Source organism: Halyomorpha halys, unplaced genomic scaffold (assembly GCF_000696795.3).
Source record: "Halyomorpha halys isolate HHAL.00 unplaced genomic scaffold, Hhal_1.1 Scaffold482.1, whole genome shotgun sequence".
Taxonomy (NCBI): Eukaryota; Metazoa; Arthropoda; class Insecta; order Hemiptera; family Pentatomidae; genus Halyomorpha; species Halyomorpha halys.
Window position 1 is genome coordinate 60,167 of NW_027109248.1, and position 20,737 is coordinate 80,903.

Consider the following 20,737-nt stretch of genomic DNA (forward strand, 5'->3'; position numbering starts at 1 on the left):
AGAAATAAACGGCATAAATAGGCAATAAAAGACGTTAGCGTTGTAAAAGAAAAATGAAGCTCTTTCAAGACCAACAGACATTCCACTGATGGCTGTCCATCACTGAAAATGGCTTCATATTGTATTACTGCTAAGTGCTGGGGTATTTCAGCCGTAGTCTATTCTAGTGGGTAGGGACGTTCATAAAGCCAGCAAGTCCTATAACTTTCGGCGGCTATAGCAGTCAGGGGAGCCCGTGGAAGAGGCCTGTGTATTCTTACTTATATCTCAGATAATCAATAATTTATTGATGGGTTTGTTATTTAAAATTTTTGAAATAATTAAAACCAATAAATATTGTTGCTCAAAACGGCTCTAACAATTTCGATTAAACTCGGGGAACCAATGAGAAATGAAGTGTATAAATCTGAATCTTAAATAGCAGATAGGATTTAAAGCAACTTTAGATTTATTGATTTGAAGGAAATAAGACAGTTCTGATTGTTAACAATAGAAAGCAATAGATACATACAAAATATTAAAGAATTTTTATTTTTTAAACGAGAAAAAAACAGAGGCATCCGAATTGGACGGGAAAAGCCGAGATCACCCTAATATTACATGCACCCAAGAGGAGAAAAAAGACAGATTTTACCCCAATTTTCTATTACTTTAAAATAACTATATATAATCATTATTCGTAATTGATGAGTCTGCCAAGTATAAGTAGGTGGAATAAAAATGGTGGCTGTTTCAAAACTTGAAAAAAAAATTATTTTTCATTCGGAGCTCTATATCTTTAGAAGTACTAACATCACAAGATAACCTAAGAGAATACCATTTAAAGAATTGTAAATTGGCTAAAATACGAGCCCTAACAGAGTTGTTTACGATCAATAGTTCCTGAGATATAGCTTTTTAAATAGCAGCATTTCATAAAAAAAAAAAAAATGTACTGAAAGATTAGTAGTAAGTGAATTTATTTTGAGAAATCTATAACTAAAAAACCATTCGATGTACAGATGTCTATTAACACTCAAATTAAAGCTAGTTTAATGGATTATAAAGTAGTTTATTATACGTATTTTCGCAGGTGTAGTAGTTTTAATGATATTCGAATATGAATATTAATTTTGCACATGAAATTTTCTCCAAATCAATTTAATTTAGCAAATATCATTAAAACTTCTACACCTACGAAGATACGTTTAATAAACTACTTTATAGAATATTAAATTTGATTTAATTTGAGAGCTGGGAAAAATATGTACGTCTAATACTTCTTGTGATATTGTTTTTCATAAATCCAAAATGTCTGTCCGAACAAGTATAAATCAAGTTTTTATGAATTCATTTTGTCAAATATCATGAAATCTGTAGCTCCTACGAGGATAAACGTTGTATAATATTTTATAGTTTAGTGCGTGTTCGTGTGTAACGATAAAGATATACATGTAACGATAATTACGTTCTTTATTCGTCAATAGAACAATATTTACACTTACTTATATAACACAACATTTATAATTTACAGCTTTTTTTAGATAACAACACAAGTTCTTCCTCATTAAAATTTATTGTAATTAATCATATGGCGAGAGGTTTCAAATGGGTTTGCCACTAAAACAAATGTAAAATAATGAAACTTTAAATGAATTATAATTAAAAATAGATTTAAAAGAAATATACTAAAGAAATAAAAATGTTGATAATAATTTCGACAGTGGCAAACCCATTTCACACACTCTCTTTGCAAACGTCAATCATTGCCGCTGAAGACGTTAATCATGCCACCACAATAGTATATTAAATTAACTTTAATTTGAGGGCTAACAGATTTGTACGTCAAATAATTTTTGAGATATAGATTTCTCAAAACAAATTCACTACCTACTAATTTTTCAGTGCACTTTTTATGAAACGCTGTTTTTTAAAAATCTATATCTCTAGAACTATTGAACGTAAATGGCTAAATTAGGGCTAGCTAGAAAATTTACTTTTCTTTAATTGATATTATATCAGATTTTTTTTTAGTGTTGTTGAAAAAATAATTTTTTTAACCTTTAGAAACAACCGCAATTTTTTATTCCCACCATCTATACTTGGCAGACTCATAAATTTTGGCTAGTAATTATAAAGAGTTTTCAATAAAATAATAAAAATTTGGGGTGAAATAACTGACTTTTTTTCTTCCCAGCTCTTGTTCTATAACTTTCCCAATTGCATTATGATTTCATCATCTTCGTTAAACTATCGTATTTTTGCCAGGGACAAAATTTATATTCGTAACTTTCACCTCAAGAAACTCTAAAATACGAATTTTATATCAACAGAAAAATAATAATTTATTGTTCATAATTTTCACCTTTCCTGGTCTTCAGGATGGTCTCGGCTTTTCCTGTTCGAATTGGGTGTCTATTTTTTTTTTCTCCTTCAAATATTTATAAAATTCTTTATATGTTGTATTTATCTATTGTTTGTTATTGCTAACAATAAAAACTGTTCATTTTTTTTTTTTTTTTCAAATAATCAACATTGAAAGTACTTTGGAGAGATGTTTTTTTTTTTTCATTCGATATTTAAGCCCTGTCAGACTATTTCAATGAGGAAAAGACCTTATTGGTATAAGAGACCATTTAATTGTAAATTAATATGCTGAGTTGAATAAAAATCGTGAGCAAAGAGCTGAGAGAAAAGTTAAAAAATCTGAAAATCGATTATAAAAAAAGTCATTTTGGGCCAGTCGATTTTGTCAAAAAAGTTGCAGTCACATCCCAGGCATACCAACTTAAATTTTATATTATATAATTTATTATGCAATTTCAGTTTTGTACTACTTTTCATTTTTAAGCTAGATCTACTACTACTACTACACACACACATACTATTTTGCAAGGCTTTGTTTTTTGGACTCGGGGAGCCTAAAAATGTGTAATGTGTGTTACCGTCGAAAACTGAAATAAGAATTTTTTTACGATCGCTATACTTTCCCTTACTGTAAATTCCATATATTAGTTAGTGAAGGTAAATAAAAAATTATTTAATCTTTCCTGTTTAATGACCCATATAAACAAATAGTTTTAATCATTTTTTAATTTTCACTTTTCAAGCATAATTAGTAGAGACATTATAAAACAATTTAAAATAATTTTATTCAATATAATGGTTTAGGTAAGTAATTAAGATACTAAGTGAACTCGTTATATAACAATAATTTTCACACCTAACAGCTGACCATATATTATCAATTGATGATACGATGGTTGGAAATCGGCAGAGCGTAAAACATATCACACATTCCATTTCATACCTTTATTAATATAAAGGGATTTACACCACTTGACCAATTTCTCACAATGCATTCTCGATTCACGTGAAATGTTATCTAACACATTAAATATTGAAATACCTTCGTAAAAAATAATGAGGTGGAAACTGAATGATAATATATGTCACCGATTTTTATCAGCAGTAGTTTTGAGTAGGTGACACTAATATCGTTTTAAATATTGTTTTTTTTATTTTTTTTAACTAATCTGAATTAGATGAATATTTTGGAGATCTGAAGGTTAGAAGCATATGAAACTTATAGATAACAGAAAATCCTGTTCTATGAAATTTATACCATAAAATTTACAATGATGCTGATAAGATTTATTTTTTATTTTCGACAGTTTGTAAAATTTAAGTTTAATTATTAAAAGCTTAAGAAATAGGATCCTAATCAATGTTTCATTCTTAGACTGGTTGCCAACCAAAAGCTGAGTTAAGATACGCTTAGCTAAGCTGAACTAAGTTAAACCTGTTTCATTCGTAAACGAGGTTGTTTTGAAGTTCCTTAGACATCTCCATTCGTAAAGCTTCATTTCTAATCATATTTAAATCCCATTTATTTCCCTTTCTAAATATCTATATAAGTTTGTACAAATATGTATAAATAAATTTCCTTTATAGGTCATCTTAGTATACAACTTACCATCGATTAATGTTTTTTTCGTTAAAACTTATTCCTATGGAAATAGATATTCATAGGGATCAGATATTCGCTAAATACGATATATATTTTTCAAATTTATATGCACAATAATATGAGGTACATACTATAAAAATATATTTTATAACATGTTAATTAATATCCAACAAAAGTAAGATATTTCTAAACTGATTATAACTTATAGGTTAGTTTTCTGATCTTCGTACTCTTCTAGAATCATACTTCCCGTTCTGACTCTCTTTTGCATTAGGACCAATTCCATTATTAAACTCTTCTTCATTGGAGGAACTTGTTTCATCATTGACATTTCTTGTCAGGCGGTTATTTCCAATGGTTGCCAATTCACGAACCAAATGTCCACCTCCAATGGTATCCAGATCGCGCAGGAGATGCCCACCGCCAAGGGTATCAAGATGACCTTCCATCTCGTCATAGTTGCGCATTAAGTTGTTACCTCCAGAAGTTGCGAGGTTTTTCAAAAGATGTCCACCTCCAATGGTGTCTAAGTTCCTGACAAGATGGCCTCCTCCGATAGTATCCAAATTTCTTACAAGATGTCCACCTCCAAGTGTATCTAAGTTTCTTACAAGATGTCCTCCTCCAAGAGTGTCTAAGTTTCTTACAAGATGCCCCCCACCAATAGAATCCAAATTTCTGTCAGCAATGCTGTACAAATCCCTGAGGAGATGCCCACCTCCTAGCGTGTCGAGGTGACCGTCAGGGCCATCATCATAGTTCTGCCTCAGGTAGATTCCATCCCTGTCAAGGTCTCGGACTAAATGTCCACCTCCGATCGAATCCAATGTACCCCCTCTCATCCACGCAGATCTGTCTAACTGCTTCACAAGTTCTCTGTAGTTCGTCGCATGTTCTGAAAAATCGAAAATTGTCAAAAATAACACAATTCTGACATTAAGTATTAATATTTTGTTTTTAGAATTATATTGGCAAACGTCTTTAAAACACGAAATTCACAGAGCATGGTACACAAGATTCTTCCAGAAACTAGGAGAAGGTTTCGTTCTTATTATGCTAAATACATTAGCTACCATACTATTGTACATACAATAATGCAACAAACATTAACATGCAACAGTACTTTAATTAATTTACATTTTCAATATTCACTTATATAAATATATGCATACACACATATTACATATATTCAAGCAAGACTAAATTCAATTTATAAGTTTAATTAAAAATAGATTGAACTGTGACACTATTGAAACATAAAGGACTTAACATATAACATACCACAATATTGTTAAACAAAACATAGAGAGGTGACATGGACATAACTAGGAACATAACTAACTAGAAATGAAGATGCATTACTATAATAATTTATATGTGCTATAATTACCCTATATATATTAAACAAATTGAAGTTCTTCATTACTGTATAATTATATTTTAAATTTAATAAAGTGACATAAAAAGGCATTGAATTAAAATAATTGTTGTGGAAGTATAAAATTATGTTTTAGAAGATTTATAGTAAATGTAATATCGAGGATATGGAAAAAAAATATTCAATTTATTTTAAAACTTAAATTTTCCCCTTTTAAAAACATAGTACATTAATATAAATCAATATAAGACATTAAAAAAAAAATCAAGTTAGCTGCTTGAAGTGTTTCATACAATATTCCTCATACGTTTATGATTATGTTTTTATTTTTAAAATATTTAAACAATATGAAAATAATTGATATTAATTAGCCAAATTATATTTTTAAAATTTTAAACAAAACTTTTGCGCCCTTAGTTCTATGACATTGGAGCAGATCGGCAATCATCCCTATTTCTACACGTGCAGCGGATAGAGGCAAATATTTGCTAATGCAAATTGGGCTTTGTGGGTGTGGCGTATTATATTAAGAATAGGTATTATTGTGCTTTCCAACCACTCTGGATTCCGATCTCAGGCTAAAATTCTGATTATTTTATATGCAAACAATAAATTTTACAGATAATTATTTACTTTTGATGTTTTAAAGATAAAATGCCTGAAATAATTTTAATTTAACTATATTTTGGTAGAGCTCCCAAACATCATTCTGCCGAAAATTGAGTAAGAATTGGAATTAGTTGATATGAATTCTAAAGTAAATAAAAAAAACCTTGGTTAATCTGAATTCTTATAAAATAAATTTTAAAAACCTGGTTGATTAATTAATCAGTTGTTTGATCTTAATGGCATTGGTTGATCTGAATTCTTATAAAATAAAAAGAAAAAACGAACCTCTACAATCCATCAAGGATCAATCAGCAGTACTTTGTAAGGAGTTACTGTTTCTTGAATAACGGTTGTACAAGGAGGTGATGTATTCATTATTACACTCCACCACCGTCTTATAGTGTCTCCCAATAAGGGTACCCACTTCATAGATAATCGGTGTGCCCCAGGAGAGCTCTCGAACACACAGGGTTGGTTTAAGAATAAACAAAATATATAAAATAATTTATCATTTTCTGATACAGCCGGATTCGAACCAAAGTCTGGAAGATATTAACGAAGCTGCTAACTCACTGAGCTACTCTGGTCACTTATATCATTAAGTAAAAAATATTAGTAATCTTCCAAGTCTTTACATTTTTAAATTTAAAAATCCTTGATAATTCATTCAAATAACTAATGGAATAATTGTTTTTTTTTTAAATATTTATTTATTGCTATTTACAACTGTACATTATAATACATTTAGTAAATATGATCTAATTTAAATTGGTGTTACAGGCGTGTAGAGAAACTATCCATTGGTAGCACTCTAATGACATTTTACATTAGCTGGTCTCGTGGCCATCTTCTTTTCAGGCGCCTCGGAGGATTGTCAGGAATGGAAGAGGATGTAAGGTTAGAAACTAGGGGGAACAATTGTTAAATAGTAAAACTATATTGTATTTGGCGTATAGGCGTATTGATTGTAAAAAGATAAAAAAAGAAATTGTTCTTATATGATATAAACATATGTAGTGTATATATGTCCGATCATGGATTGACTGGTATGGGTTTTGTAGCAACTCAATGGCATCATGCCTATAAAAAGTATTTCTCTCTTCTGATGTGTTTATAGTTGACCTTGAAATAATTTGAGGACAAAATGGTGTGGGGCGGAGAGAGAAAGTGCTGTCAGGAGTAAAGAACGCTTATTTCATTGTGCCAACGTTTTGGCCTAAATTTCAGGCCTTCTTTTGCGTAACAACTTATATATTTATACGATATATTATATAATATAAACTGAAATCTTCTACTCTGGTTATCTACTACCTATTCTAACCAGAGTTTGGTTATCAATACGACTACTTCTTTCTCCCTCTACTTGTCAGAAATGACCAAAAAAAAAAAATTTATAATAGACAACAGCTGCTAAAAATACTATTTTAAATTATAATATTTTGCGGTATTTTCTGCAGAAGTTGTACCGAAGAAGACCTGTAATTAGAGCAAATACCACAAAGGTTGGCGCAATAAAATAAATACCACTTATAAGTGTTATTTTCTCCTGATCGCCACCCCCGACCATTTCCTCTATTGCTTTGGCGAGAACCAATTATCCAAGTATAAACACGCGTGAAGAGCTGTGTATCCGACACAGGACCATCCGGTGCGGTTTGGGTCAGCAGACATTAAAGAGCTTTCACTGGGACGTCTTCACGGTGGTCCGCTCTTCCGTTTGAGAGGGAAGCTCCTCCTAATTGCGTCCCGTCCACCTTTAACCTCCTCTGGGGTCAATATCCAGGTATTTCACGCTCCTTTAGTAACATAAACCCAATTCGTTTATAAATAATTTACTTAAGGGAAAGTAACTGAAGGTGAATATAATCAATAAATCAATTTAATATCCAAAACAGTCTCAACACTATTTATTTATTTGTCCAACGTTTCGGCCCTTCTAGCCATCCTCAGGGACATCTAAACATTTAACAGCTTATATTACAACTTCACTTTTAAACATTTACAATAACATTATTATTTACTATATAATATAACATACCTTCAACATAAAATTCCTTCTCACATTAATTATTTTCTACTTGCAGGCTATTTTGCCCAGGTCAATTTCTTTATTTAAGTTAAAACCTATTCCAAACAGTCAATTATTAAAAGTCATACTTATTATTAATAAGCTTACCAAGCTTAAGTCTAGTTACCTCTCTATTTAAATTTTTAAAAACATTCATTTATTTATTCTATAAGATTGTCCACAATATAAAACCCACACCATATAACAAACCCTTTATAACCTACGAAAAATTTTTGAAATAATATAATTAAAGGTGAATATAATGTTTTCGGAATCAAATAATCAGAAAAATCTTAGAAGAAACATTCATTTGACTAAAAAAAAAAAACCTATAAACGTCTCCAAGTTGTGTATAGACTAATGGAATTCTTTTAAAGTCATTGATTTTTGTATGATCAATAAAAAAAAAAAAGAATCAAAAGAAAAAATTTGTTTTTCTGTTACAATAAAAATTGGAGTATCTCTAAGTGATGGTAGTCGAGTGGGAATAGCGAATATAAATTTTGTTCAAGCCTAGAATACAAAATTTAACAAAAGATAGCAAAGGCGTATCAAACAATCAACAAACAATCGGAAAAGATCAAGTGATCCCTGTTTTCCATTTGTATCGGATGTTTCTATTTTTCCTTTTATTCTCCTATATTAATTCATAAAGTACTTTAAAATTTTGTATTTATTAATTGTACACCTAACCCATTAATTCTTAATCTTTCATCCTTAACAATCCCTGATAATCCTCTGAGGCGTCTGAAAAGAAGATGGCCACGAGACCTTCTAATTTAAATTAATGTTTGAAGTACCACCAATGGGTGGTTCCTTCTCAAGATTTTCAAGTTTATATGAAACATACAACATATTTACTTATTGTATTATTATGTAGAGTTGTAAATTACATTAAATAAATAAATAATATAATTAATACATAATTGTTAACAATAAGAAATGGTATTTTTTCAAATAAACAAAATTTAAAAAAAAAAGTACTTTAGGAAAAGATTTTTTAAAAATTCGTCATCTAAGCTCTAGCAGACTATTTTAATCAGGATAAGACCTAGATGATATTGAAGAACATTTAATTTAATCGATGCTGAGTTTAATCGATAACGTTTCGGTTGTTTTCGAGAAAATCGAAAAATTAAAAAAATCGATTTAATTTTTAAACCTTACTTTTTTTTTTTTAATGTGTTTATTGTTTCCTAAAAACTTTCACATTGGTTTTTTTTAAATGTAATATTTTTTAAAATATACTTATATTTTTATTTGTCAATAATTTTACCTAATTTTAATTACATTTGAACCGTTCAAAGGAAGAGTGGTAAAAGTCATTATGTCATCAAAATAATTATAAATGAAAAATGATTATTTAGCTTAAAATGCTTCCTAATAAATGGATATATTTTTGACTGGCTAGTTTTAATAGAAAATGATGTCATTCTTTACCAAACAACTTTATAGAACTTCCCATAAAATTTTGAATATTTCAGAACTTCAGGTTTTATTAACACCACTCTTACTTTCAACGACTAATAAAATATTGTGGGTAGAATTATATCAAATAGAGCAGTTATAATTACAGATGACAAATGCAATGTTAAGATGTGGGGCTCCTGGAGTGTTAACAAAGCACATAAAGCTAGCTACGGTTGACACTCAAGTGCCTATTGGAATAGACTTGATTACTTAGTCGCTATTCTAGTAGAGGGTAGTGATATCTACAACACAAACAACCTATCATCGACGTCACAGATAATCTAACTCATCAGCGACTAACTCAAACAATGTGCAGTATCCTCCAGATCTCCACAAATTAGCAGCTGTCAACACCTGGGTCTATCAGAGGTAATTAAACAGCCCCGTTGCCTCTGCATCATTAGAATGTTGTATACCAATGAAAGCAAGCTAATATTAATCCGAATTGGTCTGACGGTATCTGTAGCTATACAATTCATAATTATATTATTCAAGGTAACTGTGAATAATCGTGATGGGCTTCTGAATTTATTAGATTGGAAGATACATGATTGAAATGTAGCAAAAAGTGTTTCGATAATATAGAGCAGAGTGGTACTATATGTAATCTATTTTACACATTTTATTTCGATTTTTTTTTCTAAGTCCTCCTTTGAGGACCTATATCCTATAGACCCCAGAGTTATTTATTTCTCGAGGCCGAAATAAATAATGACCAGCCCAGGTGGGAATCGAACTCACAACCTTTTAAATCAAGCACTCTGTACCCCTGGCTCCAGCCCGCTCAGTTATCAGGTTCTCTTTTTTCGATTTTCTAAAAAAAATGAGTCTAACGATCAGATAACTATAACGGCTGATATAGTTAAGCTTTAAATTTGTGTATTTGAAATAACTAACCAATTTGCATTTTTGGAAGTAATAAAAATTTTTAATTACGAATTATGAATGCATTTGATAATTAATTAAAGGTAAAAAAGAGGAAAATCGGGAACGCATCTCTCGTAATGATAGCAGAGTTGTTATTCGTTATTTTAACCGCCAGACACCCTTAACTAACAATTTTTATAGAAACAGAAATATAAAAATTTATTGTTTTAAATGTTTGCCTTTTAGATTTTAATTGTCTTTTTTTTATTTTAAGGAGAATATTAGAGTTTATATTAATAAAAAATTGTCTACAAAATACTTATTAATGAAGATCTATCTATATTATTGAACTGAGCACTTGGGGTATAGGATTGAAGTGATTACAAAAAAATATTTATTTATTATTTTCAATTTCATATTGTCATTAGCTATAATTTTCACTGATGTAGTTACTTCAAGACCATTTTGCTCTGAAAATCTCATAAGGAACACGAAAGTTTTTTGTTTACAAATTATATTAATAGCTTTATTTATACATTGAAAATTATTTTTCCACAATAATCTTTATAAGCCAGAGTTCCATTCAATAATATGAAATATTCAATATCATTGCGCAACCTGAAAATACTTGCATATTCTACAGAGCTCTCATAGCAGCGAAACATTGTAGAAGCTTCTATGATATATCATATATAAGATGCAGTTTCTTGTATACCGCCGTTGTTTTTTATCCCAGGGGCCTTTTCGCCCTTAAGGACTATTAAATCGTCCTTTATAGCTTTTTGTCTTGTGTTTTTCACATTTTTATGAGCACGATAAAATATTTAAACAAAGCCTTTCCCTCCATTTACTTGGTTTTACTATCTCATCAAGCATGGTTCGCATTCAACTATACTTTTTATGACAATTTTTTTTAGCGGAGTTGAAGTCGAAAGACTCTTTTATGGGACCTGTAGCCTCTATACAATTATATAAAATAACTATTTAATCCTTCATTAGTTTTATCGAAAAGCCTGACAGTTGAGTTCTGATACGGATCACATCACGTCCTTGTTAAGCCTTGTTTTATCAATTCGTTTTGCCAAACTCGTTAGATACAATATCCTCCTCCAAAATGAATCGCCACACAAAATAAAAAAAATTATAAGTAGTCTGAACATAATATGCCTCCTAACGTTAAATATTAAATCCATTAGGACTTTATGAACAATAATAATAAAAAAATAATAAGCTACTCTGTTAAGTACCTGAGGGGTTTAGAAATTTTATAAGGTTGAGCCGCTCCAAGTAATTTGCAAGGAAAGACAAATTGTGTTCTGTTAATCCCATGCCATTCTTAGCTCGGAAATCATATTAAATCTACCTTAATGGCATGATGTTATCTTAATATTTTTTCTCTGGAATTAGGTCAGAATAAAAAAGTTTACAAAATATTCTTTAAAACAGTTGAGATATTTAGTCCAAAAAGAATAAATAAATAAAATTAAAAATCCTATCAAAATGTGATTTATTTATAACTAAGGGGAAATTAAAAAAATCTGGAAAATTCTAAATCAAAACTATTGAAGCTTTGTATGATGTTTTTAATACATAAAATAATTTATTCAATTTAGTTCTAAATAAATGAAATTATAATTTTTACTAAACAGAGGTAATTTCATTAAAGAACAGATTTCAGCTAAAGTTGCGTCATATAACGGCTCAAAAGTAAATATAAATTTTTTTATTTATAATCTTAAATACTTTCTTGAGACTGGTTAATGTTTAAATAAATAATTTAAATTTTATCTATTATAGTCTCAAAACATTTTATCCTATTTCTAGTACCGCATGCAACCGAAAACCAGCATAATTTTGATTTTGAAAATAAAATGATTTTACATATAGAAAATAATACATTCAAAAGAAAAATACTTGAATCCATTTACATATCTGAAAATATTAATTATACAGTGAATTCTTAAAAACAGACACAAGAAAATTGAATCAACACTATGTAGAGATATAAAGTAAAATTAATTTATCAAAAATATGGGATAAATTAAATGTTGATAATTATAATTAACCTTGATCGGAATTTTACTTATGAAATAAAAAGAAAAAAATAACACAAATATAGTTATAATAAATACTTTTAATGCTTGACCTGAGTGGAGGGAAGGTTACAAGCATTGTTGTAATAAATTTGAACAAATAAGTGACTGTGATAAAGAATTTTAATTTTTGTTTTAATGTGACAATTGACTAATTATGTAATTAGAAATAATGTAGGATATGCTCATTAACAACAAATATTTGTTTCCCTAAAGTTTTAATGTTTCATAGAGAAATTGTTGAATTGACCAGGGCAGAATAATGAAGTTATGTTTTTAAATTATGTTGTTGAGGATCACAGATGTAATAAAAGCTGTTTTGTGATAAATTGACCGAAATGTCGGACTTGTAAAGAAAAGAAAATGTTTTGAGACCATAATGGATAAAATTTAAATTATTTATTTAAATAAATTTTTTAAAAATAATTTATTTATTGTTATTTCCAACTGTATACAATTATATACAACTAGTAAATTTGCTATTAGATATAAAATGACATGATATAAACATGTGGAGAATCTACCCATTGATAGAACTCCAATAAAAATCTTAAAAAGAATTTGATTCAAAGTTTAAGCGCTTGGGAGTTCAAATATTTATTTTATCTGTATTATTATTAATTTTCTGACGCAATTTTAATCAAAATAAAATAATAAGATATGCCTGAAATGATAAACGGAAAATAAAGGTGTGCAGAAAATTTATCTGATTGTGAGAGTAATAATAACTTTGACTTTTTACAACATTCCCATTTATACTGGAACGTGTTTCGAACAGTACTAAGCCCAGAAGAAAAAATAATTATTTATAAAATTAAAGACTCGGAAATAATTTACTTCATTTATTAAAAAAGTGAATAATAACTTTGTTTTCAGTAATTAATTTAAACCTTTTTGTGTATATAATTCTGTTTTAACGTTAGGAATAAAAAAATATATATATAAAGACATACATACAAATCATGTTATATCCTCAACCATGTTATATCTTTTTAACAAATAAATATTTCTCCCTTTAACAAGCTTTAACATGTTAAACTAAAGATCATGAATACCCCTTATGTATACATGATATGTAAAAAAAATTACGTATATAGAAACCCCTCTTTAGTGCATTTTGTTTATTTAAGTTAAGAGTTACATTCAAACTGTTATAAAAACATTGAAAAGTAAACCTCCCTTTATATTATATCATGTTACAAATTGATAATAGTTATTTGAAAATGAGGTTAGTAGTAGTCCATAAAGTAAATTGAAAGTAATAATAGTTTTTAATATTTTCACAAGGACATAATATGTGTAACAAAATTAACAAATTACATAGGTATACTTAAATGATAAAGAAAACCTTCATTTATAATATATTTATTGTCAATGAATCTTATTTGAAAAAAAAAACTTTATCTTTTTATAATTAGTCCGCAAGTGTTCCTCAAGGTAGTATCCTCGGTCCCATCCTCTACACCGCCTATACAGCTGACATCCCAACGAATCCTAACACTATCCTCATGACGTATGCTGACACCACGTACCAGTTCCTACAGTCTCATTATTAATGTTGATCTTACCCCTGTCGAACAGATCTCTAACCACCCTAACCCACTAGTTTCTAACCTTGCCTACCATACCTGACAATCCTCCGAGGCGCCTGAAAAGAAGTTGGCCACGAGACCTGCTAATGTAAAACGTCATTAGAGTGCTACCAAGGGGTAGTTTCTCTACACCCCTGTAATACTCCAATTTAACTGAGATCAAATTTACTAAATGTATTATTATGTACAGTTGTAAATAGCAATAAATAAGAAAATAACATTAAAAAAATCTTTTTATAACGAATTCATTGAAAATCAGATCATTTATATTAAAAGAATAATTATTGTAAATTTCTATTCCTACGTAATTTCGTCTCTCTGGTTTCTGCTCGTAATAATTTTCACCTTTAAAAACTGTCAATTAACTCTTAATTAGTTTTTACCTCACATTTTATTTTTATTTTATTATATAAATCTCTGTTTTTAACAATCACTATTTGTTTTATTTGTTATCTGTTTAATTAGTTATAAAAACTCCTATATCATGCTTATCAAAAATAGAGAAAATGTATCTCTTTAAATAAACAAAAAATTTCTTTTGTAGAAACTACGTTATATATCGTACAAAGGGACTTTTTCCCGTTGTACTCGGATGTTTATTTTATATATGAAATGTCAAAGAGCTTTAATGATTTTTAATCCGATTTTATGATTATATATGACCAGAAACTAAAAACCTAAAATTTTGATTCGATTAAAATTATTTAATAAAAATAACTTAATTTTTTTATTGGTCGATTACCAAGTTTCGTTACTGAAAATATCTGGTGGGTCAGATATCTGGGGATCCATGAATAACTTTTAGACATAATAATTGCAATATTTACATCACATTTAAATTATTCTCCTGTTTTACCAGCTGACATAATAATGAAATTTGCCGATGTTCTTTCAGTATCTATACAGTCAATCGCATTATCTCTAATGTATAATCTGTGAATCAATAATGATCACGTCAATAACTAATGCAATGTGCTTTATTGCTAAGCAATAAGTGGTTAAAGTGTTGTTAGAACAGATGATACGATAAGATATGAAATTTATTTTCAGGCTTATTAAAGTGACTGTATTTCAACAGATAATATATATGATATTGATACTCGAGATTAACTTATTTAATTGAACTAAAAAAAAGGAAGTATAATCAACTATAGCAACTCTACAACTAAAGTTGTTCATTATTAGTTCATTTTATTTAATATTATTAATTTCTTTCACTTCTGTTTATTTATATATATAAAAGGGAATAGTTTAAATATTTGTCCACAATAAACATTTGAATTACTGAACCGATTTCCAGAATGTAAATATGCAAAAATACAACGCACATCGTCAGTAAAACAAGCTCATGCAAGAATAAACCTTTTATTTATAAGTTTTTTGTCATTATTTTTTACCTTCTTACGATTTTAGATATCAAATGATCTTTTTCATAAAATATTTTATATAACAATGTATAATGCGTCTATTATTTAAGGAAATACGTTTCAGCATGGAAAAATATTTTTCCTGTATTCTCTTTAAGTAAAGCATCAAATTCATTTATAGTTAATACTTACACTTTTTTGAATACTAATAAAAATGTAGCCGGTTAATTATTTATAATAAACAAAATTACACGTGTCTACGCATGTATGTTCTTTAGAGAAAGATTTTTTGAATAAAAATTTTTTATATTCTATAAAGTTTATCTATCTCATTTTCTTCTTACTTTTTTTTTTTTCATATATTACACTTGTTAGTTAAACTTACTTCGTATAGTGACCGTATTCCTAGCCATGAACAAATTTTAAATAATTAATTAAAATAATATATTTTGATCCATTAGGAAAAGGTAAATAAACATATACAAACGGGAGGTGATGTAGGTCACACGTGGTATTGGATCGGGCACGCAATGTCTTCTCTTTTCGGCATTCTTTGACTTTGATGATAATACCACCAATGAGTGAAGAATTTTCACTGATAGATTGTGAAAGTACCTATAGAATTGCATAAGAACATTTCATATGGTTTATATTAGGTTATTTTGTTTAGGGTTACTTTATTTCATGAAGCAAAAATTAACTGTTGTGAAAGAATTCGACAAAGAGATATTCGATTTTTTTAAAGTTATTTTATAAGTATTTAGGTTGAAGGAAACAGATTTTTTTTTTTAATTTGGTGATATAATGTGCTATCAGAAGATCTAACGGGACAGAAAATATTGTTGATGTGGACAGAGCAATACCACGCTTGGCCACGTCCAGTTTGGTCGGATGAATCTGTGGGTGTCATCAAATTAAATATTGAATTATGTCTCTATTCAAATACAAATAAAAGTATTTCTACTAGTTGCAGAAAAGAAATAACTATAGAGAGCTCAATAGTTAAAAAATATAAATAAACCTTTGATCTATGATTGTCGTTTATAAGATTATAGTTTTATTATTTTTTTTTTTTTAAACAAATAATGATTTTCTATATTGTATTAGGGCAAATTTTTAGTTTGGCGAGCATACTCAATAGTTGTTTTGAAAGGTCATTTACAAAACAAATCTTGAGAATATATTGGATACATCCACTTCACAAAAGTTGAAATAAATATCACGTACATAATCTACATGAATAATTCACAGTGAACAGGTAAATTATGCGTAACAGTTAGAAGTAGATAATTTCATCTTTAAAAATGGATAATTACTCAAGAAAAAAAGTTTTCTTTTTAATACATAAATATTAATTATTAATAAACATCGATATAGAATTTATTGATAGTAGAAAAAACTATTTATTAGTAGCCAAGATTTCGCCACTTATCATTTCACTATATATTATTCCACTAGCACATTTTTACTTCATTCATCCTTTCATTACTGTACTAATGAAATAATGAATGAATAAAATAATTAATAATTATTCAATTCATGTATATTCATATTCTTTACTTTAACTGGTCCTTTTATTTATTTTTTTCTAAATACAATTTTCGATGCATATGCAAATAGTTTAATCATTTTAACAATTTTTGTATCTTGTTCCCACTTAGCCCTTAGGAAGCCATGCAAAGTGGGCGAAATGTTCGTTACTTATGAATATTTTTTTGTGCTATTTTGTCTACTTTTTTTGACCGACATCTGAATATATTTTTTATTAAACTAAATATATACAGTTAATAATGTTTAGTTATATCAATAATAATTAAAATTTCAATAATGTACACTTTCAAGTAATGGAATACATTGAGTCATTTCATGTAAAATGTCCGTTTTTATTACTTCAGAAATTCAAAGTGGGATAAGTGGATTTTTATTGTTGGTTACGTTCATGTTTATAAATTATAATGAGCCGTTATTAATCCTCTTTTTTGATAATATATATTTACTATAATTCCAATTGATTACACATTGGTTAGTATGCCATAAAATATGACCGTGGTAACAAGAAATTTTCGATTAATTTTTTATTTTTATGAGTTTAAAATTGGACCCTCGGCAGCCCAAACTGCAATAAACATTACCACGACGAAGAAAAAAACCCTTACCAAACAGTTAAAGGACTTGTAGTACAACTGAATACAAGTGTATCGACAGTTAAAGACCATTGGTGAAGTAAAACAGATCTATAGCTATCCCATGAACTTCTGGAGCGGCAGCAATTGAAACGTTTAAAAAAAGACAATAAGTCAAATAAACAAAAATTATAAATAATGAACACTTAAAAATAAAATATACAGAATATAAATTTTATTTATAATTCAGAAAGTATGTTCACGTATTGTCGGTTATATATTTATGGTATGTTTGTGGGTGTATCTTTTTAGTAATGTCTAATCGCAACATTCTATATTTATTAATTTTTTATGTGAAACATCTTTACCGATTTTTTGAAAACTCAAGAAAAAACAATTATATGGAACTAAATTAATTTAGTGACGGCGAAGTAACAGTTGAGATGAAACAGAAGTAGTGGGGGCAACACTCGATGTGTTTCGCATTAAAATTAAAATATTTCGAAAACTAAAAATCATAGTTTCATACTGTCAGGGAGGGAAATGGTCAGAATTTCATCCTCTTTATAATGAGGTATAATTCAAAAATGTATCTCCACCAATATAGGGAGGTGCAAACTAGAAAGGATACCAGAAATAAAAATATAACCATTTTTTGATAATTTTAATTAAAATATCTTTAAAACTAAAGACTTTAACTTTCACTTCTATCGGCAATTTTTTTTTTAAACGATTTTTATTGATTACAATATAGAGATTACTATAAGGATATAATTGATATACGATTTATTATTTAAATACAAGAGTTTTTCGTTATCGTTCAGCTGTCGTGTTTTAAAAAGAGCAAACTGTTTAAAATTGATTCTGACGAAATTCAAATAAATGAAAAAAAAATCCTGGTAACATCCGTTCCCAGTTTTCAAAACTTTTCTGAAAAAGCCTCAGGCTGAGAAGTTATTAAGTAAAAAAAAAAATCTTACTTCAGAAGTTATTCCTAAGAAGGGGTAAGAAATTAAAGAAACTTTTTAACGAACTCTATTATAATTATATCTCCCATTTAACAGGTTAAAGAATAGAACATTCCAGATTACTTCAAGAAGAGGATAGCCCATTTCCTTTGTAAATGAGTATTGAAGATTTTATAATTGAGCATTATTACAAATTCAGTTTTTTTCGAGTAATATTTCTTTAAGTTATTATAAAATATTAAACGAAAAATGTTAATTTAAAATTTTTATAGCTCTCAGTATTATTAATGAATGAAAAATTGATATTGCATGAAATCTCATTTCGTGGTGGACTAAAGAAATATCTTTTGATTGTTCCCTTCTTCTTATTCTTGATAAAGAAAGTAATTTTTATATTTAAAACATGATTTTAAACATTTCGCTAAATAATAATGAATATATTAATATAAAAGTAAAGTAAAATCAGGCTCAAAATACTTCACCAATATAACTGTTAATTTTTTTCCTAATATTTAACATTTATTTTACTATATTTGGTATTTTGAAAGCCATCTTCAGATTTTTTTTTCATTCAAATTAGGTCATTAACCAATCAGTCCTGTTTTTTTTTTAATAAGGTACTATATTGCACAGATTACTCAGTAACAGTAGATGTGAGTCAACCCTGTGAGTTCGGAAGCCCTCCAGGGTCCACTCAGTCTCTATAAAGTGAGTTCTCTTAATTGAGCAAAAATCTGGCGGTTAAGCTTGATCATGAACAAATCACCTCCTTGCACAACTCCTTCATACAAAAAAAAACTCCATCATAAATTTTAAATTTCTATCCTTAATTCAAAGAATTTTTATCAATTTTTAATTGCAAGACTTAACATTGATTATTTATGAGTAATTGAAATGACGAATACTCTAAATAAAGATAAAATAACTCCACAACTGTCACACTAGTGAGATGTTAATATAGCTACAATCCCAAATAGAAAATATACATCAGACCTGTGGCAATAAACTATTAAAGTAAATTTAATAATAAATAATCGTAAATTAAAGGATATAATAGTCAACTTCACTAGTATTTTGTAAGTATCAAATCATATTTCCAGAAACATCGATTCCTCTTATCAAATTAATTGTAAGTTTCAATCCACTTTTGTTGTTTGCGTAAGTAAATTGATATTACTATTAACTTGTTCAGTTTGACATATTAGTTAGCTAAAGACGATACACCTCATTAATGGAAGCAAATATTTGACTTCTGCTTTCGTGACTTAATTTGTTGTTAGTTCTATCTAAGATGTAAAATCAGATAATATTTTTTATTTATTTATTAAAATTTACAACTGTAAAAAAAAAAAAAATTACAATCAATAAACACAACAGTAAATTGTAGCATGCCATGATGAGGAATCTAACCATTTTCAGTATTATAATTACATTTTTAGATTAGATTGATTAGATGGATACGCCTATTCATTATTATCAGGAATTGAATTCAGGACATTATGAAAGATTTTGGATTTCGATGGTTCTAGTGGTCCACAGCTCAACTCCGTCCAAAGTCCAAAGTCCAAATAGACCTTATCAGAGCCATGCAAATGAGTTTTTTGTAATTAATAGAAAGTTTATACCATACAATTAACGAGCAGTTTCATATCTTTTCAATATTATATGAAGAGTCTAGTTCTAATAATTGATGCGGTTGTAGACCTAGGAAGCGATCTGTTCGACTTGGATGTGTTGAGTATTATTAAAGGATACTGTAAGGCAGAAACTAGTAGATTTACGAAGAAGTATATTTGATGGTATTCGTTAAAATTTACTTTAATCCTCCAGTTTTGACACCATTATTCAAGGTTTGTGATTGGATTGGAGAATTTGAGATACAATTGATGTGTCCTTATTGACAGATAGCACACATATGACATTGGGTGATGAGAATTTAAAAAATAAATTAAAATAAAAAATAAATATAAATAATGCCCATGGAAAAAATAAATGAAATTCATTTAAAATCATTACCCTTTACCACTATAGCTCATAAACGGTCTTTGTAAAGAAGTACTGTTTCTGGACCTACGGTTGTGCAAGTAGATGTTTTGATTACGATCACATTTAAACACCAGGCTTTCCTCCAATTTTAACAGAACTCCACTTTATAGATCTTGGGTGTCGGTAAGATTTATGGTTAATGATCTTTTAAAACATCGATTTTATGTAAACGTATAATCAATGTTTTAAAAGAAATATCGTGTTCTT

The 20,737-nt window shown here is 28.5% G+C and overlaps 1 protein-coding gene across 2 annotated transcripts in view; it reads right to left on the reverse strand.

Moving 5' to 3' along the window:
• Positions 1-20,737, reverse strand: part of LOC106683416 (uncharacterized) — a 197,738-nt gene that overhangs the window by 13,696 nt on the left and 163,305 nt on the right. The window contains exon 3 of one of the 2 annotated variants that reach the window (XM_067047474.1): positions 4,451-4,844. In XM_067047474.1, coding sequence (XP_066903575.1) covers positions 4,451-4,844 — 394 coding nt within the window. Of the gene's footprint in view, positions 1-4,021; positions 4,845-20,737 lie in introns of those variants that run through there. The other variant, XM_014424873.3, reaches the window with a different exon arrangement.